The sequence below is a fragment of the Myotis myotis genome, unplaced genomic scaffold, assembly GCF_014108235.1.
Source record: "Myotis myotis isolate mMyoMyo1 unplaced genomic scaffold, mMyoMyo1.p scaffold_m19_p_21, whole genome shotgun sequence".
In the NCBI taxonomy this organism is placed as follows: Eukaryota; Metazoa; Chordata; class Mammalia; order Chiroptera; family Vespertilionidae; genus Myotis; species Myotis myotis.
In genome coordinates, this window is record NW_023416326.1 from 5,651,013 (window position 1) to 5,674,004 (window position 22,992).

The 22,992-nt window shown below is 49.6% G+C and overlaps 1 protein-coding gene across 1 annotated transcript in view; it reads right to left on the minus strand.

The window, feature by feature from the left end:
• Positions 1-22,992, minus strand: part of DNAH14 (dynein axonemal heavy chain 14) — a 137,304-nt gene that overhangs the window by 39,037 nt on the left and 75,275 nt on the right. The window contains exons 44-56 of the mRNA XM_036355199.1: positions 19,843-20,001; positions 18,691-18,823; positions 18,171-18,232; positions 15,794-15,975; positions 14,031-14,159; positions 11,957-12,094; positions 11,187-11,354; positions 10,264-10,434; positions 8,338-8,502; positions 6,559-6,651; positions 5,106-5,303; positions 3,042-3,203; positions 997-1,188 (exon numbers count right to left, since the gene is read on the minus strand). Of these exons, the coding sequence (XP_036211092.1) occupies positions 997-1,188; positions 3,042-3,203; positions 5,106-5,303; positions 6,559-6,651; positions 8,338-8,502; positions 10,264-10,434; positions 11,187-11,354; positions 11,957-12,094; positions 14,031-14,159; positions 15,794-15,975; positions 18,171-18,232; positions 18,691-18,823; positions 19,843-20,001 (1,952 nt within the window). The remainder of the gene's footprint in view (positions 1-996; positions 1,189-3,041; positions 3,204-5,105; positions 5,304-6,558; positions 6,652-8,337; positions 8,503-10,263; positions 10,435-11,186; positions 11,355-11,956; positions 12,095-14,030; positions 14,160-15,793; positions 15,976-18,170; positions 18,233-18,690; positions 18,824-19,842; positions 20,002-22,992) is intronic.

A 22,992-nucleotide genomic window follows, 5' to 3' on the forward strand; every position in this document is an offset into this window, starting at 1 on the left:
CTGGAGGGAATTGTCACTTAGATGTAACAGAGTCGTAGCTGCCCATCTCCCGGCCGCCAAGTCTCGCCAACCAACCACCTGGCCACGTTAAAGCAGCGGTTCTCAACCTGGGGGTCGCGACCCCTTTGGGGGTCGAACGACCCTTTCCCAGGGGTCGCCTAAGACCATCGGAAAACACATATGTAATCACATACTGTTTTTGTGATGAATCACTGTGCTTTCATGATGTTCCATTTGTAACAATGACATTGGGGGTCACCACAGCATGAGGAATGGTATTAAAGGGCTGCGGCCTTAGGAAGGTTGAGAACCGCTGCGTTAAAGCCAGCTGCGTTTTCTTCCGGGTTCCACCCGTCCCTCGTGTCCTTGGCCTTTACCTGCCTCGAACACATGGACAGGTAAGGCCGCGGGCCCCTTTCGAGGTCTCGCCGAGCTTCAGGCTCTGTGCGTCCACAACTTCCTTTGTCTGTACCCCGTGGGATCTTCCGGGGAGCCACTCTCAAAAGATTCTCATTTACTTGTTGCTCATAGACTCGGAGCTGACTGTGTGTGTGTGTGTGTGTGTGTGTGTGTGTGTGTGTGTGTGTGGCTTGGGCTCTCATTGCTTTGGAGTTTGAGCAACACAGAGGCTGCAGCATCCTTAGCGGAGAGTCTGGTCAGCGAAACGCAAAATGCAGAAGAGAAGGAGTTCCCATTGGCTGGCTTTGCATGAACACCTGCTGTTCACCCCGAGGGCAGGAGAGTGAGGGGACCCAGGCGACGAGGAATCTGAGCATCTTTGAAATAAGGTGAATTTGGGGGCAAATGAGACAGGAAATGGACCGAGAGGCCAGACAAACACTTGACTTGTTTTCTAATTTTTCCGAGAGCTGCCCATTTCTGTCCGCCTGGGGTTCAGAGCTGTTCAGAAATATGATACTCTCAGATTCTGTTAATAAATGGAAAGCTTCCCTTGTATTAGTTTTTTGTTTTTGTTTTTAAAGAAGTTATATTTACCTCTCTGTTCTCTAAAGCCACATTTTTTCTCAAGAAAGAGTTGGCTACAACCAGGAGCGCCTCTTCCGGCCACCTCTCGTACCAGTCGATTGTGCAGGAGCTAATCATAGAGGCATACACGCGGCAGTTCTGGCGGAAGTTAGGTCCCGTGGGACTCACGATCATAAAAATATGCAAACTTTTACGTATTCTCTGAAACATAATGGAAATATAAGCTGTTAAAATGTAATCCATTGCTTTGAAAAAATATATCGCGGTGAACATGCCACTTAAAACTCGTGTCAATTCTTTCCTTAGTGAGTCGAGACTGACCCACTGTGCGCGGAGTGCCTGACCTGCTGTGCGGGGAGCGCCTGACCCACTGTGCGGGGAGCGCCTGACCCACTGTGCGCGGGGAGTGCCTGACCCACTGTGCGGGGAGTGCCTGACCCACTGTGCGGGGAGTGCCTGACCCACTGTGCGCGGGGAGTGCCTGACCCACTGTGCGGGGAGGGCCTGACCCACTGTGCGGGGAGGGCCTGACCCACTGTGCGAGGCGTGCCTGACCCACTGTGAGCGGCGTGCCTGACCCACTGTGCGGGGAGGGCCTGACCCACTGTGCGGGGCGTGCCTGACCCACTGTGCGCGGCGTGCCTGACCCACTGTGCGCGGCGTGCCTGACCCACTGTGCGGGGAGTGCCTGACCCACTGTGCGGGCGTGCCTGACCCACTGTGCGGGGAGTGCCTGACCCACTGTGTGTGGCGTGCCTGCCACGACCAGCGCCCTCACAAAGGAAATGGCAATTCCCATAGAGCTCCTCTGTGTGTTTTTTTTAAATGTTTTTATTGATTTCAGAGAGGAAGGGAGAGGGAGGGGGGGAGAGAGAGATAGAAACATCAATGATGAGAAAGAACCAGGGGGTCAGGGTTCAATTCCCGGTCAAGGGCACATGCCCTGGTTGTGGGCTTGATCCCCAGTGTGGGGCATGCAGGAGGCAGCCAATCCATGATTCTCTCTCATCACGGATATTTCTATTTTTCTCTCTCCCACTCCCTTCCTCTCTGAAATCAATAAAAACATATTTAAAACAAAAAACCCACAACTCAATCGAAGCAGCCATTCAGATGACGTTCTCTCCCAATGGTGGATGCTGCTCTTGGAATCTTTTACATCTTCTTCTTGTGACCGATCACAAAGCACCCGGTGAGGAATGGAGGGTTGCCCAGTTCAGTTTTCAAATGACTCCAAGAGAGCTAGAGACGGGCACCAGAAATAAGCTGACCTGTGTACAGGCTTCCCCAGCGGACACTTTGGGGTTTGGGCAGCCACGTCGACCTGTTCACCAAGCCACTGGTCAGTCACCGGCCATCGGTCAGAAAGCCTCGGTCGTCGGTCACACCTCGCTTCAAACTGGTCCTTTCACGGCCACCCGCCTGCCGAGTCCCTGCTGACCACCGCCCGCTTCTCCTGGCCAGCTTCCTGCCGTGCCCACGGCCTCCTGGCCAATGTTAGGCTTCTTTCAAAGAGAGGAACACATTCCTGTTTCTTGCCTGCCCACCCTTGTTGCCAACATGCCCGAGATGCAAGCCTCCTCGGCTGGGAAGGAATCTCAGCGTGAGAAATCACAGTGGGGCCCTGGCCAGTGTGCCCAATGGTCAGCGCGCCTGCCTGCGCGTCGGAGGGCTGCAGGTTCGAGTCCAGTGAAGGGATTGTACCTGGGTCGCAGGTTCACTCCCTGCCCTTGGTCAGTGCATGTGTGGGAGGCAACCAATCTCTCTCTCTCTCTCTTAAAAAAAAAAAAAAAAAAAAAGGGGGAACAAAAAGAAATCATCATGGGATCTCATTTGTCATGACCGCCAGCTGTTCTTTTTCCAGCCAATGACAGCGAGGCCCAGGCCTCAGAGCCCTGTGTGCCCGTGTGGAGGGCTGGCAGTCACGTCAGCTCTGAAAACTCCCTGAAAGAACTCAAGAAGGTCCCCCAAGTTGAACATCACACGCGGGAACGACGCACGCGGTCCGCGCCCACCTCCCACGGCGCTGGGAAAGCCGGCGCGCGCCGCGGTACCTTCTGGAAGAAGGACAGGACGGCCTGCCTGTTGTCCACGTAGCCGGTCTTTTCGGCCAGAGACCGGATCCGCAGGGCGAGCGAGTCCAGCTCCTCCTTTTCGAATATGTCAGGCACGTCCCCCAGACTGACGATGCTGTTCAGGTCCTCCAGGAAGGCCTCCTGCGGGGAACACATTTCACCCGCAAGTGGGGAAAGGATCCATGTATTCCACTCGGAACACACCAGGCGGTAGTGGGGGTTAAGGCAGTGGTTCTCAACCTCTGGCCCTTTAAATACAGTTCCTCAACCATAACATTATTTTCGTTGCTACTTCATCACTGTCATGTTGCTACTGTGATGAATCGTCATGTAAATATCTGAGAGGCAGGAGGGTCTTAGGCGACACCTGGGAAAGGGTCGTTCGACCGCCAAAGGGGTCGCGACCCACAGGTTGAGAACCGCTGGTTAAGGAGAACTGAGATTCATTAAGACAAAACTGATTTCTGTTCATTTGAACCCATCAAGAAATATTTCCCCCCCAAGTCTAATAAGCTTCACCCATCCACCCACTGCTTCAGGCATGAGAGAAGCAGCGGTGGGTCCTGGTAGCAATGCCAGCACCGGGCCCTGCGGGGTCGGGAGGGGGCAGGAGGGGGCAGGAGGGGCCAGGAGGGGCCAGGAGGGGGCAGCAGGGGCCAGGAGGGGGCAGCAGGGTTAGGAATGACAATGAACCGGGCAGGGACTTGGCCCGGCAGCTCCCAGCCCGCCTCCATTCATCGACGTTTGTGCTTGGACGCTGCACAAACAGGACTGGTCCTTTCACCCAGTTCATCTCCATAAGGGGCTCCAGACCCGGTGGAAAAGGTGAAAACAGTGTCTACCAGAGGAGCTATAAAAGGGTGAACGTTTTGGTATTTAGATTAAACCCAAGATTTCTTAAAAAAAAAAAAAAAGCATTCTTTGCCCCACTGGCTGCTCAGGACCCACCTCAGCCTCACAGGACGGTCCGTCCGCCCAGGGGAGGGCTCCAGGAGCGGCCACAGCGGGGCGGGCCAGCTGCTTCCATCTCCCCTGAGTCGCACTGAGAACCATGGCAGCTCACGAAATGCTAAGTGTTACCCATGGTCCAGAGGTGAGGTCAGCTTGTCCGCGGTCCTGCTGCCCGGGCACCCCCCTTGCTGGCCACACGGCCTGCGGGGACCTCAAACTGTCACCAGCCCCCAGGTCAGCGCATGCCCGAGACCAGCGGTTCTCAATCTGTGGGTCCCGACCCCTTTGATGGTCGAACGACCCTTTCTCAGGGGTCATTCTGCACATGGGCCACGAAGTTTCAATCGCACTGTCTGTGCGCGCCCGCACGTGGTATTTTGTGGAAGAGCCGCACTCAAGGGGCCAAAGAGCCGCATGTGGCTCGCGAGCCGCAGTTTGCCGACCACTGGCCTAAGACCATCCTGCATATCAGATATTTACATGACGATTCATCACAGTAGCAACATGACAGTGATGAAGTAGCCACGAAAAAAATGTTATGGTTGGGTCACAACAGGAGGAACTGTATTTAAAGGGCCTGAAGGTTGAGAATCACTGGGCTAGACGATGGCCTGCAGTCACTGCCCATGCCAGTCCCCCATGTGACTTCCCAGCAGCCCTTGTGTCAGCAGGCTCCCCAGCACCTGTAAGCCGATGTGTCCCTTAGATAAGACCCCCCGGGGCTCACCCACACCCCACTGCAGGTCACGTGGGCAGAGAGTGCATACAGACCATAGCGCTTTTTTTAAAAAAGAAACACAGATAACTTCATCTACAGAGATAAATTACTTCTAACTGCCAAACACCTGTGTTTGCTCAATTAAAATGAAAATTATAAAGATAAAAATGCTTTGGTTGTAATGCTTATGCACCATGATTACAGATGTACAAACTCTACGGCTATAACTGGATCAGAACAGAGAGTAGCAAAGAGCCTCGATGATGGGAGAATAATAGGCTTACGTATAATTATTTTCTTTTCAAATATTAAATGGAGGGGGGGACTATTTAAATATCAAACTTCAACAAGTAGTGAAGAGAAAAAGGACTTACCTGATCTAGGCTTAAATTAGCCAAGACCAGAGCAGTGGGGGTCCCTTCTAATCCTGCCTGGACAAACACCTTCTTACAGTCCTCTTTGAATTCCACGTAGGAATAGTTCTGAGACACAGTCACGTGGTAGAGTTTGTGGTCTGTCAAGTAGCAGGCCAAGATCGTACAAGTCTCCTTCCCGCATCCGTCTATGCCAACCTTTGGAAGAAAAAAAATAATCTAAACACATGATGCCTATGTGATGTCCTGGGAATCTTTCCCTGCATAGTTTTCTGTCTAGATGTGCTAGAAATTTAGACAATAAAAACGCCGTAGACTAGTTTTAAGACTTTTTGGGGAGAGATACTATTGACAAGCTGAATGTGGGGAGGGAGTGAAAGGTGTCAAGGATGAGGGGTTCCAGGTTTTGGGTTAGTGCAGTAGGTCTATGGTGGTGCCATTTATGGGGTGGGAAAGGCTAGGAAGGAATAGTTTTGATGGTGGAATGATCTGCTTTTGCATTTTTGGCTTAATTCTATTTTCTAACTTTTTTGTTTTTTTTTAATCCTCACCCGAGGATATTTTTTCCATTGGTTTTTAGGGAGAGTGGAGGAGAGAGGGAGAGACAGAGAGAAACATCGATGTGAGAGAAACACATCGATTGGTTGCCTCCTGCACCAGCCCCGTCCAGGCCCCCGGGCTCAGAGAGGAGCCTGCCACCAAGGTACGTGCCCTTGACCGGAATCAAACCCGGGACCCTTTGGTCCACAGGCTGACGCTCTATCCACTGAGCCAAACCGGCCAGGGCCATTTTCTAACTCTTAATTCCTTGTAATTAGTCTTGTACATGTCTGTTTAAATAATAGATTTAAAAAAGACAGTTCTAGTTTCTCTGAATGCCAACGAAAAGTCCTTCGCGGAAAAAAACGGTGTCATTTAAATAACTAAAATAGCTATAAAATAAATAGACATAAATAATAATAGTCATAAATCATGTGATTCGTATAACTGGCTAAATATGTTGGCTTTTCTTTAGCCTTCCGAATAAAATAATACCTCCATTCGAGTTATTGAGGGCTTTTCCAAGAAGGTCACTCCCCCTGGCTTTCATGAAAAGTAAAACTTTTCATTCAGAAGCGTGACTCATGCTTCCAAATCCAAATTCAAGTACGTGTGCTGTTTTGAAGCAAGATCCTCTTGCACGGGGAGTACGTTAGTGCCGAGGATATGCGAGACCCATCGCTTTTATTCAGGCCAAATCCTTTCTAAAAACCAAGAACACTTTGATGTGCTGAAGCATTTCTTACGCAAACCCTTAAGAGGACAAGGACCTTGTCCTATGACTCGACGACTCTGGCCTTTCCCACACGGACACCCTGGATAAGTACAACTTCGGTAAGCGAAGGAGACGTCTGAGGTTGCCTTCATTTTTCACTGACCAACTTAAAAAGGTCTGAGAACTTCCAGTTCTTACCAATAACATGTGAGTCCCCGACTGCCGAAGGATCCGCGCGGCCCTGGCAATGTGCTCTATGGCCTCCTTGAAGAACACCATGGAGTGAGGAATCTGGCAAAGAAATGGACACACAGCTGAGGGCAGGCACAGGGAAGAGATATGGGGTGTTGTTTTTCCCCCCAAGATTTTTGTTGTTGCTGTTAACCTTCACCCAAGTATATCTTCCCATTGATTTTGGGAGAGAGTAGAAGGGAGGGTGAGGGTAAGGGAAAGAGAGAGAGAGGGAGAGGGAGAGAGAGAGGGAGAGGGAGAAGGAGAGAGGGAGAGAGAGAGAGAGAGAGAGAGACAGAGAGAGAGAACACCGATGTGTTTGGTTGCTTCCTGCACGCACCCCGACTAGGGCCGGGGATGGGGCCTGCCACCGAGCTGCGTGCCCTTGACCGGAGTTGAACCCGGGACCCTTCAGCCTGTGGACTGATGCTCTACCCACTGAGACACACTGGCTAGGCCCGCTCTGGTATGGCCTATGCGGATACAGAAATGACAATGACTATTCCAGTCACCTAGGCCGGTGGTCGGCAAACTGCGGCTCGTGAGCCACATGTGGCTCTGTGGCCCCTGGAGTGTGGCTCTTCCACAAAATACCGGCTTCCGCGCATAAGCCACGAAGTTTCAATCACACTGTATGTGCGCCCGCACGTGGTATTTTGTGGAAGAGCCACACTCCAGGGGCCAAAGAGCCGCGTGTGGCTCGCGAGCCGCAGTTTGCCGACCACGGCCCTAGACCGAGTCAACTGGCTTCCCTGCATGGAAGATAAGTTTGCACGGTGAGGACTGGCCCTCTGCCAACAGCGTGGTTGGTGTGCAAGACTCGGGGAGGTCTCAGGCTCCAGGGGAGAGAAGAGAGAGGACAGCGGCACCCCGGCTGCGTCTCCATTGCTGGTCCCGGGGTAGGGGGATGGAGAGTCGTGGGAAACTGGTTTGAGGCGCCTGTGATGTTGCTGGAATTGCAGTGCGGGCACAGCTCTTCCCACGACAACGGGGAAACGGTAGACACCAGTCGCGTCCGTTTTGCTGCCCCTTGTTTTCCTCTGGGTCCTGGCCCCACGCTGCCTTCTGCATCTCTTAACTCACCAGCGCTGATCTGTCCACCCCCTGCAGCTCACAGCTGTGCACCTCGTAGTTAAGATTTTACCCTTCCAGCCGGACTGGCGTGGGGCTCAGTGGCTGAGCGTCGACCTACAAACCAGGAGGTCACGGTTCGATTCCGGTCAGGGCACAGGCCCGGGGTGCAGGCTCCATCCTCACTGGGGGGCGTGCAGGAGGCAGCCGATCCATGATTCTCTCTCATCATTGATGTTTCTCTCTCTCTCTTTCCCTTTCCCTCCCTCTCTGACATCAATAAACATATATTTTAAAAAACAAAATAAAATAAAAATAAAAAATAGAAGTTTACCCTTTTATCAAATGAGACCAAATTAGCTGAAACAATATAAAACTGTATTCCTAACGGTCTGCTTTAAAATATGAGGATAAACTTTTTCCCCCCCGAACACTCTCTCTTGTGCACACACACACACACACCTTAAAGATATTACATTTTATAGTCATACTAGAGGCCCGGTGCATGAAATTCCTGCAAGGGGCTCCGCCCCACAGCCCCGCCCCCTGGTCGTTCCGCTGTGCCGCCTAATTCGCATGTTAGCTCTTTGTTATACAGGATGTGTGTGTGCACATATGAACTCATACACACACGTGTATACCATTCCTACCACTTCTACCATTGTACGCCTTTACCTCTGAGGTTGAGCGGATCTTGGTCTGGAACTCGCTGAGCACCCTGGCCAGCTTATTGTAGTCGTTGGTGTTCTGGTACAGCTTTTTCCTAAGAGACTTGTTTATCCGCAGGAAATCCACAAAGACGGTGGAGTCGCTCATCATGGATTCTGTGGTCCACTGGATCTGTTGGGAGGTGATCGTTCGATAGCACCTGTTGCCGGCCCGCGGCTGCTCATCCAAATCAACGCCAAGCGCCCGCATCCCCAAAGCTCGACACGTCAGGCCAAGGCCCCAGGGGTTCTTCACCTATTCTGTGCCCTGGGCCCGTTTTGGCAGTGACACCCACAGGTTCCTCAGAATAATACTTTGAAACGCACACAGCAAGACACAGCGGCCACAAAGGAAACTAAACACGCTGGAGGGCAGTTTTATCGAAGGGCTCTTTGAGGATCCTCGGGTTCCACGTTTCAGAACCCCGGCTGTGGAAATGCCCTGTTTTTTGTTAATCCTCACCCGAGGATATTTTTCCATTGATTTTTAGAGGGGGGGGGGAGAGGGGGACAGGGAGAGAGAGAGGGAGAGGGGGAGAGAGAGAGAGAGAGAGAGAGAGAGAGAGAGAGAGAGAGAGAGAGAGAGAGAGAGAGAGACATCGATTGGTTGCCTCCAGGGTGGGGGGATCGAGCCTTTAATCAAGGTACGTAACCTTGACCAGAATTGAACCTGGGACCCTGCGGTCTGCAGACCGACACTCCATCCACCGAGCCAGAGCAACGAGGGTGGAAACACCATTCTGAGGTCTCACCAACAACCCGAAAGGACGATCTCCCCTTGCTAACGACCTCTACAGCCCTGCAAGCTCCCACACTGGCTTCCGGGGCCCACGGTGAACTCGTGCCTACCTTTCAGGCCAAGGTCATGGGCTCCCTTCTCTTTGAAGTCTGCTTCCCTCCCCCTAAAGCCGGGCAGAGAGGAGCTGAGTTTCCTTCCTGCCCCGGCACCGTGGCACCGTGACGTGTGCGGAGGCCTGTCGGGCACCAGGGGGCCCCACGGCGCCAGGCGGGTCTCAGCACCCACGGGGCTTGGTGTTTGCACTGGAAATTCCTAGCAGGTGCGTGCGAGACGTGTGTTTGGCAAGCGGCTGAAGGAAGGCTGAGGGGCAGCACGGCGTGATGGTGAAGAGCAGGGGTCCTCAAACTCTTTAAACAGGGGGCCAGTTCACTGTCCCTCAGCCCGTTGGAGGGCCGGACTATAGTTTAAAAACAAACAAACTATGAACAAATTCCTATGCACACTGCACATATCTTATTTTGAAGTAAAAAAACAAAACGGGAACAAATACAATTATTTGTATTTGCATGTGGCCCGCGGGCCGTAGTCTGAGGACCCCTGGTTAAGAGAGTACCTGGAGTCAGATATCCCGGGTTCGAACCATGAGGCTACCACTTAACTAGCTGTGTGACCTGGCTGTGTTCTTACCCGCACTCTGCCTCAGTGTCTCTACCTGTGAAAGGGGACAATAACAGGACCTATGCTACAGGGACGCTACGGAGATCAAAATGAGTAATAATATGTACAGTTTTCCCTAAAATATGTTTTTACTGATTTCAGAGAGGAAGGGAGAGGGAAGGAGAGAGAGAAACATCAATGATGGGAGAGAATCATCGACTGGCTGCCTCCTGCACTCCCGCTACTGGGGATCGAGCCTACAGCCCGGGCAGGTGCCCTTGACTGGAATCGAACCCGGGACCCCTCAGTCCGCAGGCCGGCGCTCTATCCACTGAGCCAAACCGCCTAGGGCTATGGGACGTTTTTTAAAGGCCCGGCACAGGGCGTTAGCTGTTCGAGCTATCGCGTGTAACAGACTGCCTAACATTTCTTTCATGAATGTCACGGACACGTCTGCCCGGGGCCCCGTGGAAAAGGGTGCGTGAGATGCGCGTTTACCTGGAAGTAGCTGTCCAGCTCCTTCGAGAGAAACTGGTAGAAGAGCCGCTTCTCCGCCTGCTCGACCAGGCGATCGTGGAACACCCGGGCGGCTTCGTGGACGAAGAACAGGGCAGCCATCTCCTTGGAGTCAACGATGGCCCTGTCAGCTTGCAGCAGCCCCAGGAGCAGCTGGCGGGGGTGGGAAAACAACACCCCGTTAGCCACCGGCTGGAAGGAGGTGGCCAAGCATGCTGCACGCCTCGCACGGGGGACCGGGCCCTCGGCCCGGGCACGTGCCCTTGACCGGAATCGAACCTGGGACCCTTCGGTCCGGAGGCCGACGCTCTATCCACTGAGCCACACCTTGCCATGTCTTTCCCTGCTGAGAACCGTAGCCAATATCCTAACAGCCTCGCGTTGTTTTATCCTTGCATTGTCGGCCGGGAATTATTTTAATGATTCTTTGTAACTGGTTCATGCATAAGCTGCTAATCCACAGCAAAATCAATCAATCTGAATTTCCCTTTTTGCCCCTTTTAACAATTTAATATTGAAAATATCAATGAGGGGGAGGGAAGGAGAGAGGGGAGAGAGGGAAGGGGTAGAGAGAGAGGGGAGAGAGTGAGAGTCAGAGAGTCAACTCAGTAAAATGACATTTCCCCCATCTCAAACATTAAGAGCAGTGGTTCTCAACCTTCCTCATGCCGCGACCCTTTCATACAGATCCTCAGGTTGTGGCGACCCCCAGTTTCATTGTGACAAATTGAACATCATGAAAGCATCGTGACTAATCACAAAAACAATAGGTAATTACAGATGTGTTTTCCGATGGTCTTAGGTGACCCCTGTGAAAGGGTCGTTCGACCCCCCAGAGGGGTCGCGACCCACAGGTTGAGAACCGCCGACGAAGAGTGAGCTAGAGAATGCATTTTAAGACAAACCTTGAATATATCCCGGAGATTAAACAGGTAGTGGCACTTCGTTGGCGTCGTCAGCATATTCTGACAGACTTGATAGTATATAGCGAGAGAACAAGATATTATGTGGTCCTTACTTTTCTGAACCTCAGGGGTGAAGTTATGGATGGAGAAATACATTCCCAAATGGACCTTTGAATGGGAAGAAATTGAATAACTCAATTATCACGAAAATCGTAAGCGCAGACTATTTCCAGCCAATTCCTGCGCTGCAGAAGGAGATGTGCGCGCTGCGACGGAGGGTGCATTTCATATGCATACAAGTTCCCTGGCTGATCTCTTCCCACCCCCACGCCACCCTGCCTTCCCTCTGAGATTCCACGGTGTGAAGCCATTTTTCTAATAAGATATTTCAGAATTTTCTCTCTCCTTACTTTTTGATCCTATGAGAAAATAGAAAGAATAACTCGACGCTAGCAAAAGGGGGCTGTGCTTGTTAACCCGGCTTCCCGAGCCCCAGCCCAGAGACAGTCAGAGTTTCTGACCACAAAGTCTTGGAATCTACACCGCAGACATCCATGAGCAAGCGCCAACGTGTTGCTTCCACACCCTGAGCCATGTCTTTGAAATGGAGAGGCGAACTGTAAGAGGCCGGAAGATGGAGGGGGAGAAATAAAACTTGTCCCCTTCGGAGAAGGTTCGTTCACATTAGGGATCTGAGGCTCTCAGAGCTCCCCTCGCAGCAGGAAATTTACTTTTTTTTCCCCCCAGCGGACACGAGGCAGGCGCGGTACCTGGAAAATAGTCCGCAGGGCGCTCTGTGGAGGATGAGGCAACACGAGGACGGAGAAGTGTTTGAGGAGGCGTGGGCTGATGTGCCCCCTTCCCACGGGAGGCATGCAAGCTGCCACGAGGGAGAGATCTTGAATGTTCTGTGGGAAGAGGGAAAGGGGAGGAGGCACGCAATGGGTCCGTGGACAGTGAAATGGGGTCCCATGTCCCTGAAACGAACCAGAGATTTAAAACGGTGAAGCCAAAAACGATCGAGGCGATTGTTTCCTGTCAAACAACAGGTGCGATGGTCACGGAAATCCATCTTCCTGGCAGTAGCCCATCCTAACATGTAAGATGTGACTTCCAGGAAGCTTTCTACACGTCCCCCGGAAATGGCCAATTTTTTTTAAAAAAGCAGCCGAGGGGAAATGAGCAGAATGCAATGGCGGCCGGCTGAGCGGATCCCGGGGAGGCGAGAATTCAGGGGGAGAGCCCGCTAAGTGTGTCTCCAGAAAAGCCAGGATGGGCCTGGGGGGAGAAGATGCCGGCTGTGTACATAGCAATAGCTATTTTTTTTTTAAAAGACATTTTATTGATTTTTTACAGAGAGTAAGGGAGAGGCATTGACAGTTAGAAACATCGATGAGAGAGAAACATTGATCAGTTGCATCCTGCACACCCCCTACTGGGGATGTGCCCGCAACCAAGGTACATGCCCTTGACCGGAATTGAACCTGGGACCCTTCAGTCCTCAGACCGATGCTCTATCCACTGAACAAACTGGTCAAGGCCCTTTTTAAAAAATATATATTTTTATTGATTTCAGAGAGGAAGGGAGAGGGAGAGAGAAACATCAATGAGAGAGAATCATTGATCGGCTGCCTCAAGCACACCCCGCACTCCCCGCACCGGGGATCAAGCCTGCAACCCAGGCATGTGCCCCTGACTGGAATCGAAACCTGGGACCCTTCAGTCCGCAGGCCAATGCTCTATCCACTGAGCCAAACAGGCTAGGGCTGATCTGTGTTCTTGAAAATAAAGATGAGAGTAGTCTGACATAGGGATTAGCTTTTCTCATATGCATTAACTGCTGATGAACTATTCACGTGCCTAACAACAGTGAGTGTTATCTGACTCGGAAACCGGACCTATGGGACATACTTGCGACTTTTACTAGGATCTGATCCTACCAAAAGGGGCATTTCTATGACCCCACGGCCCTGGCGCTAAATCGCAAAGATGTCACCGGCATGGCTAATTTTCTTGCTGTGCATGTCCATGTCACCAGATTTTCGAAATTGCTCACTGAATTCACTCAACATTATTATAAATACCTAATTTATTGTTAAGTAACAATGAAAGGAATTTTAGAGACAAAATAGGCAGGTTTAGGGGGCCTTAGAAATAAAGAAGGTCCATGGGAGAGGAATGCATAGGTGGGGGCTTGGAGACACAAAATGCTTATCTTACTTGTACAGAGGATAGAGAAAGGCCACAGGGTTGGGGGGTGAGGAGAAGGCATACTTCACAGAGAATAAAGAAAAGTCACAGGATATCGGGAAGAAGGAAACATTTTCACAGAGGATAGAGGAATGGTGCAAGCGAAGGAGAATGGGTGGTGGTGGTGGGGGGACCATGCGGGCTTTGGCCTTTGGAACTGATACTGTGTAGCAAAACGACCAAGGAGGAAAGCAGGGGGGCCCTAAATTGAGAAGGATCCAATTAGAAAGGGTCAGGGTCAAACAAAGAATTGCAGCATATATAAGCTGGAGACAATGGGACACGAGACAGATTTTTTTAGATTATAGATTTTCAAATTTTAGATTTTTGGATTAAATTTCTTTTCCCATTAGAGAGAGAGAGAGTGAGAGAGAGCAGGCTTTTCCCACTTGGGGTCCCCTCCCCAGGGGGGTCCCCTTTGGGGACTCCTCTGCCCAGATGGAGTTAGTATATGCTTCCACTAAACTTCTACATTCTTATTAAAGAAACCTGTTAGCCCACGAATTTATTCTTCATCTTCGTCAGCCAAGGACCCACGAGAAGCAGTCTGCACCCCGAGCCCCGCGTTTCAACAGTATTAAACGTGAACTTTACCTTCCACGCAATTTTTTCAGTATCAAAAACTCCTCCCAAGTCCAGTAGTTGCCTGATCAGTTCCAGGGGTGGCTGTGCTCCGTACTTATCTGCTTCCGGCATATTCAGGTCGTCAATGAATACTACAATCTGAAGGAAGGCACAGATTTAAAATGCATTAATTAGTATTCCTTTTCTTTAAAGTGTGAATTAGGGACACTAATTATGCGATGGCTTGAGAACAAAATCACCAGGAGTAATGACACGTCTTTTTCTACTAAAAAGCAGCCGACCAAATTCTATTCTGACATGGCTTTCAAAAACAATGCTTTCAAAAATAGCAGAAACTCCACTCCCTTCCTACAGACCTCCACAGACAGCAGCTAGAAATGCAGTTGACGCTGGATAAAGTCATCCATTTGTGGCTTTTACCAAGGAACACACGTGATTATTACTCACTTAGCATTCACTCATTGAGTTGGCGAGGCTGTGTCAGGTGTGCAGGTATTTATTTCCTACTAGAGGCCGAGTGCACAAGATTCATGCACTGGAGGGGGCGGGGGGGGGGACCCCTCAGCCCAGCCTGCGCCCTCTCGCAGTCCAGGAGCCCTTGGGGGATGTCCGACTGACAGCTTAAGGCCTGCTCCCTGGACATCCTTAGCACTGCTGTCTGCACCGCTGCACTCGCCAGTCGAGAGCCTGGCTCCTGCATTGAGCGTCTGCCCCCTGGTGGTCAGTGTGCATCCTAGTGACCAGTCATTCTGCAGTTCGGTCAATTTGCATATTCCCCTTTTATTATCTAAGAAGATGGGCCCTGGTTTGGGAATGACACTGTCACGTGGAACTAGACTTTTACAATTCTGCTGCAAATGCTGTTGCAGAGAATTCAGACGCATTTCCAGTTTTCAAGCACGTTATTTTTAATGTTAATAATGTGCCAGGTAGACAGGGGAAGGCTAAGGAATGCCCACACTATTTCTAGGAAGCAGGAGTTGTCCGAGTTATAACAAGGCTGCTCTTTCAACACTGTGGATGCCATCAGTTTCTCTTTTTCTTTCTTTTTTAAAAAATATATTTTTATTGATTTCAGAGAGGAAGGGAGAGGGGGAGGGAGAGAGAGAGAGATAGAAACAACAATGAGAATGAAATATTGATCGGCTGCCTCCTGCACACCTCCTACTGGGGATCATGCCAGCAACCCGGCACGTGCCCTTGAGCGGAATTGAAGCTGGGACCCTTTAATCTGCAGGCCAAATACCATTATATATACACTAGAGGCCCTGTGCACGAAATTCCCTCAGCCTGGCCTGCACCCTCTTGCAATCCAGGACACCTTGGGAGATATCAAGATTGGGCCTAAACTGGCAGTAGGACATCCCTCTCACAATCCAGGACTGCTGAGTCCTAACCACTCGTCTGCCTGCCTGCCTGATCACCCCTAACCACTCTGCCTTGGCCCCTGCAGCAGCGGCTTCGTCCGGAAGGACATCTGGGAGGTCGTTCGGCTGTCCGGTCTAATTAGCATATTATGCTTTTATTAGTATAGATTTTTTCAAATCAATTTCAGAGAGGAAGGGAGAGGGAGAGAGAGAGAGAAACATCCACGATGAGAGAGAATCATGGACCGGCTGCCTCCTGCACAGCCCCTACTGGGGATCGAGCCCGCAACCCGGACACGTGCCCTTGACCGCAATCAAACCCGGGACCCTTCCGTCCGCAGGCCGACGCGCTATCCACTGAGCCAAGCCGGCTAGGGCCCATCAGCACACAGGGGGGTGCTTTACCCTGTTGTTCCTTGGGGCCCCGAGAGTGTCCTTATTTATCCTCCTCAGCTTCTTCAGGAGCATCTCCTTGGCCTTGGCAGCGGTCATCTTGATGCCAAAATTGATGGTCGAGGTGATAACTCCTTTGTGATGATCTTTAAAGGAGCCGTCTTCCACTTTTCCCAGCTTCTTAGGAATCTTATCTACGGTGCCAAACACAGAACGGAAAGCAAATTTAGAACAGTTTTCAAAATACGCTTCTTAATCATAAGGCGTTAAAAAAAAATACAAAAATGGCAACCTTTTACGATTCTGTTGGCGGTTTAAAGAGACGGCTCTGCGGACAGATCAGCGAGAGAAGACATACCGCCTTGGGGGGTGTTTTCCAAACATTTCCTTACTTTTACGTGGGAAACTGTCTCTTTCCAACCACAGCCCGAGGTGAAGGTACGAACCCTCAGGGAACCCTCTCTTCGTTGGTGCACAACAGACACATGGAACTTTTAATGCCTTCAAACTGGTTAGATTTGCAATATACACTTCTACAAATGAAACTACACGTGCCAGAGCTGAAAGCAGCATTTGCTGTACCCACCAAATGCACCAGAATCAGAACTCGTTCTCTGAAGGGCTATGGAGATGGGGCTGTAGCAAAAGCAAAAGAAAAATAAAACCCCTGCCCGGCCGGTGTGGCTCAGTGGTTGAGTGTCAGCCTAGGAACCAGGAGGTCAGGGTTCGATCCCCGGTCAGGGCACAGGCCCGGGTTGCGGGTTCAGTCCCCAGTGTGGGGCGTGCGGGAGGTAAGCGACCACTGATTCTCTCTCGTCATTGATGTTTCTCTCTCTCTCCCTTCCTCTCTCTGAAATCAATAAAAGCATATTTTAAGAACAACCACAACAAATAAAACCCGAAGCCAAACGACTCCTGTGGCGGGATCGGTGGCCAGGCTCCCCCCTCCCCCTTTCCACAGGGAGTCTGGGCCACCCCACCCTCCCCTCTTCACAGGTGGCGTTGCTGCTGCCGGACGACACAGTCAGGATTTTCAGGACGAGGTTCCTGAGGCGCCAGGCGTGTTTCTGTCGGACAGTCTGATGGGAGAACTCCCGAACCATGACCGTCCTATGGCCGTGTCTATCCGGCACTCCCGAACAGAACAGCCAGGTGTTGCCTTGGTTCCTTCCAGACGGAGTCTGAGGTCCCACTGCTGAGCCAGAGCACCCATCCTCCTGGTAAACACACACCACACTCCCTGAAGAGAAGCACCCCGGCTCTTGAGCCGGACAGAACAGCTGGAGGGGGTAGGACAGCTGGGAGGGTAGTGCCGGAGTCCATTCATTGTCTTCACTAGCTGAGTTTAGACAGAGACCCCCCAAAAGCTAGTAACCTTTGAAGTTCTAGCAAAGGTCAGAACTGTGCACCACTCAGTTAATTTAGGTAATAATAGTTGAAGCATCCCCACCTTAGTTCACTTAATTCCTTAGATACTTATGTAGATCCTTGTTGATTATTGTTAATCAGATACTCCCGGAAATCTATTGATGAGCTAATCAGATACTTTGTCTACTCCTGGAAATTGTCTGCTGATCTGTGTGTCATTGAAACCTCCTTACCCTGAGGGCTACTCCAGATCAATAAAAGACTGGAGCGGCCTGAGCATCTGGGGAAGTCCTTCAGGACTTGCCCGCCTGGTCCCCCAATATTGCAAACTTATCTCGTGTCTTTTTCTCTCATTTGTTGTGCGGCTCCTCTTTCAGATACCGAACCCTACTCCACGCAGAACGTGGAGGGAGTCTTACTCGACAGGTAGGACAGCTGGGAGGGTAGGACAGCTGGGAGGGTAGGACAGCTGGGAGGGTAGGACAGCTGGGAGGTAGGACAGCTGGGAGGAGGTAGGACAGCTGGGAGGGTAGGACAGCTGGGAGGTAGGACAGCTGGGAGGGCAGGACAGCTGGGAGGTAGGACAGCTGGTAGGGTAGGACAGCTGGGAGGGTAGGACAGATGGGAGGGGGTAGGACAGCTGGGAGGGTAGGACAGCTGGGAGGGTAGGACAGCTGGGAGGAGGTAGGACAGCTGGGAGGGTAGGACAGCTGGGAGGGTAGGACAGCTGGGAGGGTAGGACAGCTGGGAGGTAGGACAGCTGGGAGGGCAGGACAGCTGGGAGGTAGGACAGCTGGGAGGGTAGGACAGCTGGGAGGGGGTAGGACAGCTGGGAGGGTAGGACAGCTGGGAGGGTAGGACAGCTGGGAGGGGGTAGGACACTTGGGAGGGTAGTGGACATCTTTGGGGACGTTTTATTTTAAACGATCATTTGAACTTTTCAATCTGAGATTTCCGACAGCACAGAACGACTGGAGTGTCACCGAGAGAGGAAGGGTGCGAAGCTCCTGTAAACACATACCTTGACTTCCAGCTGAGGTCCTTGGAGACTGGGAAAGCAAGGCGCTGATGTTCTGCCTCAGGCTGGCGGGAGAAGACACTGTAAGGACTCCAGATCAGCTCATTTACCTTAGCAGCCTAGTCTTGCACGAATTTTGTGCATCGGGCCTCTAGCTTTTATATATTTGATAAGAAGGAAATATATTTCTAGTGCAAACAAAACCAAGTATATGCAACACTGTATTTGTATATTTAGGTACGTTTTCCTAAGAAGGAAAATAGTTTATAGCTTCACTTGGTTAGGTCAAAGAGCTACAATTTTAAGTTTAGTTATACTAAAAACACATGTCAGAATTTCTCACTTAAAGGAATTAATTTAGTTAATACTATGGAAAAGTGAAGCTTTTCTTAACTCCTTTTTTTGAATATTTCTGCATTTTTACATAACACATTTGCTTTTTAAAACAAGGCATAGTTAGATATTAAAGCAAACTTTTTTTTTTACCAGACAAATCAAACGTGGAGTTTAATGAACATATTACCTTAACTTTTTAATTTCGTTATATAAAAGGACTTCTCCTAAAATTGACCCATATTTCACATCGAATCCTCCTGAGCCCTCCAACTTTGCCAGCATCTGTTTAATGGCACTGGTTTTCCCAATACCAAAATCTCCTAACGGGGGGAAAAAAGAAAAGAAAAGGATACATTAGGTTAGATTTACATGCAAGAAAACGAACAGATGCTAACATATTAAAATAAACTAATGACATTTCCTTTGATTTGAAAATTGCATAAAAAGTATGTTTTTGCTCTTCCCTTTAAAAAATAAAATTATGGTGGAGGATGGATAAACCAAGCAGTTCCTACGAAAACCTCTCCAAGAACATCTTTAATTTATATCTCTTGTGAAAGAATGTATCAGGAATTAACCATTATTTTTTCTAGAATATGCATTTGCACTTGTCACAAATATTTTTGCACGACTACTACAGGCAATTAATTTCCCTGAATCTTTTTAACAACACAACCTGGGGGGGGAACTGGAATAACCCCCTCCTTGCAGCAGCCTGATAAGCCACGGCTGTAGTACAATTCACCAAAGAGTAAAACCATTTCCTTAATCCACCCTGGAGGCCACGGACGGTTATCTGAGCTTCCACACCCCTGTTGCCGGAGTCCTTTGAGGACAGAACTGGGAAGGTGATTTTGTTGCCTCTGGTGAAAGACAACAGAAGTTGGGAGAGTTGGAAAAGGTGGCTGAATGGGTGGAAGTAAATATTAAACCAGAGCAGGAGCTGCACTGAGTCAGTCCTTTGGAATCTGAGCGCTGGCTTGAGGAAGTATGTGTGCAATGTTTTTGGAAATCGGGCAATTTGTTTTTCATGTTTCTTTGCGTGCAGGTACGCGTGCAGATTTAATGGAACCAGCCAACCTTACTACCGTCAGTGGCCCTCGAAGGGCCTCAGCCCACAGTTCTCCTGGGACTTGTCAGGAAGGCGATGGGATGGTGAGAGAGACTTAGGATGCCCTGGACTGGCATACACGGGGAGGTGTGATTCGGATACTGTAGGTGGGGATAGCTAAAGCTTCTTAGGGCGTCCCCCCACCCCCGACTTATAAAGCAGGTGGACAGTAATCGCTAAGCCTCTCCCTGACTCTGAACTGCTGCTGCGGCTGCTATTTCTTCACACCTGTGAGAAGGACAGGGCAGAAGCTCTTCAGAAGGAGGCTGATGAGGAAGGAAAGGCAGGTGGTGTCCCGGGTGGCGGTGTGGTTCACGGTCTCCCCGTATTCCGTGATCTTCAGGATGCTTTCCCCGGCGCCTTGCGGATCCACTAGGATTGAGGTTCCTAAGGTAACATTTAAAAAGAAAGTTTCAGATCATCTATAATAATAAAAGGGCAATATGCTAATGAGACCGGACGTCTTCTGGACATCCTTCCTGACGAAGCCAGCCCGAGGGAAGCCAGCCCAGGTCCCCGGTGCCTGCTGGCGGCTGGAGGAGGGAAGTAGCCCGGGTCCCAGAGGGAAGCCGGTGCCGGCAGCTGGGCGAAGGAAGGCCTACTCTTGCACGGATTTTCATGCATCGGGCCTCTAGTCTGTCAATAAATGTTAACTTCATCTTTTAGGGGCTAAATACTTCCTGGAAAAGTGGGTACGTTATAGAGCCATTGAAACATACACACGTGAGACAGAGCTGTTGCAAGGCCTGAGGGTCCCTGCTGATCTCAGAGGTCGTCCCTTTCATTCGGACTCTGTGCGGGTGACTCCCCGCACGCCTGCTGAGCCCACCAGGTGCAGACAGACCCTCCTGCCACCCCGCCTACTAATCTGCTCTCCCCTGCGAGGCAAGCGTCCCCTCCTCCTTCCCTCCAGGGAATCGAAGAGAGAGGCTCTCCTGCCGAAGGCTCCTGCCATCCTTTCTAAAGGTACTTCAGTGAAGGCCTGGGGTGAGGGGGTGACAAACAGGACATCTGTAATACTTTCAACAATAAAGATAATTGAAGAACAGGCAAGCAAAAAACCAACAACAGAAAAAGAACTTCACTTCTTTGATAACTAGAGGCCCGATGCACGAAATTCGTGCAAGAATAGGCCTTCCTTCCCCGGGCTGTCGGCACTGGCTTCCCTCTGGCACCCGGGACCCGGGCTTCCCTTGCAGCCCCAGCTTCGTCCGGAAGGTCATCCGGAAGGACGTCTGGTCTAATTAGCATAATACGCTTTTATTATTATAGATCCTTCTCCCCGCCACCATCTGCTTTTCATTGAATTGGAATTTTCCATTGGACAAACACACGTGCTAGTATCTCCAATCTTTTTATTGGTTGAGCCATGTGAAATTAACATTTTGGTTCGTAAAAACCAGGTGAATATAGGCAATTTTATATGCATTAAAACAGCCCCCCCAAAAAACCTAAACCAAATCTTCCTTATCCCCACGGCTCCCTAATTCCACCGCAATTCTTCCCTCCATTACACAGCCAAAACTCTCAAAAGGGATAAATACAACAGAGCCTCACTTCATCTTTTATTCACTCTTTTTCAAATTAAAAACTGAATAGCTAAAACGTTTACCTGGTACACAGTTCAACAGTATGGGAAGGTATGCACTGCACGGTTATATATCCTAGTCATCCCTGTATCCTAGTCACCTATTTCCCACACTCTAGAAAAGACCAAAGCTTTCCCATTGGAGTGGTACCCTAAAATACCGCGTTACGTGCTTCGATACCCAGTTATGTTTTTTCTATGCAGTCGTAAAAACTAAGATCAAAATGACTCAATGTTAGCACTAACATGTGATGAACAATCCACAGATTTTATTTTTTAAAATATATTTTATTGATTTTTTTTTACAGAGAAGGAGAGGGATAGAGAGTTAGAAACATGGATGAGAGAGAAACATCGATCAGCTGCCTCTGGCACACCCCCAACTGGGGATGTGCCCGAAACCAAGGTACATGCCCTTGACTGGAATTGAACCTGGGACCCTTCAGTCCGCAGGCTGACGCTCTATCCATTGAGCCAAACCGGTTAGGGCAATTCATAGGTGTTAAATAAATATGATCAACCACTAATACTTACTGGGACAAATATTGTATAATAGAACGCTGCTATTTCCAACCGAAATGAATTTGGAGTTAGAACTTTCTGGATGATTTATGACTTGATAGCTCTGGCTGTTTTCTCTCAAAATTCTTATAACCACACTATGAAATTCTTTGATGAGTGAAACCTAATCTCAAGGCAAATTGATGCAATCTGCATACTGAATTCCTTGTATTTGCATAATGAAGTCCTTGTATTTGCATAATGAATTCCTTGTATTTGCATATTGAATTCCTTGTATTTTCAAGAAATCGACATGAAGCTTCATCATTAAATTCCTGCCTCGCCGAAACCGGTTTGGCTCAGTGGATAGAGCGTCGGCCTGCGGACTGAAAGGTCCCAGGTTCGATTCCGGTCAAGGGCATGTGCCTGAGTTGTGGGCATGTCCCCAGTAGGAGATGTGCAGGAGGCAGCTGATCGATGTTTCTCTCTCATCGATGTTTCTAGCTCTCTATCTCTCTCCCTTCCTCTCTGTAAAAAATCAATAAAATATATTTAAAAAAAAAAAAATTCCTGCCTCAACCTTCAACCAAGCTCTTAAAATACCACAGCTTTTTATGTATTTTTTTCCCCCTTATGTTTGGAGAAGGTTGAGAACAAAAACAATATAGCATATATGGATATCTGTCACACTATGATTATTCTGTTCTAATTTAAAGTTTCCTTTACAATCAGTTGCAGTATGTACATATGTTTTTCCTGTTTTCTCTTTTCAATAATCCCAGCTACGTAAAATATTTCCACTAGTAAGACTTTCCATGAGCTAGTTTTACAATGTACAACCACCTTAAGCAAATACATTCCAACTTTCTCCGAAACCAATAGTCAAAGATTTTTTTTTAAAAAATATATTCTATTGATTTTTTTAGAGAGGAAGGGAGAGGGATAGAGAGTTAGAAACACTGATGAGAGAGAAACATCGATCAGCTGCCTCCTGCACACCCCCTACTGGGGAGGTGCCTGCAACCAAGGTACATGCCCTTGACTGGGATCGAACCTGGGACCCTTCAGTCCACAGGCTGATGCTCTATCCACTGAGCCAAACCAGTTAGGGCCAAAGATGTTTTTTAATAAAAGGCATGTTTTGTAAACATAGAGGGTGGAGCAAATGTAGGTGTACAACTGTGAGTACACGAAACACAATTTATTCTTGTATTATTTATTAATTATTGGTTCCTGCACAAACTTGGAATCCATCAGGCCTCCAAGTTGCTGACATAACTACAGTACTT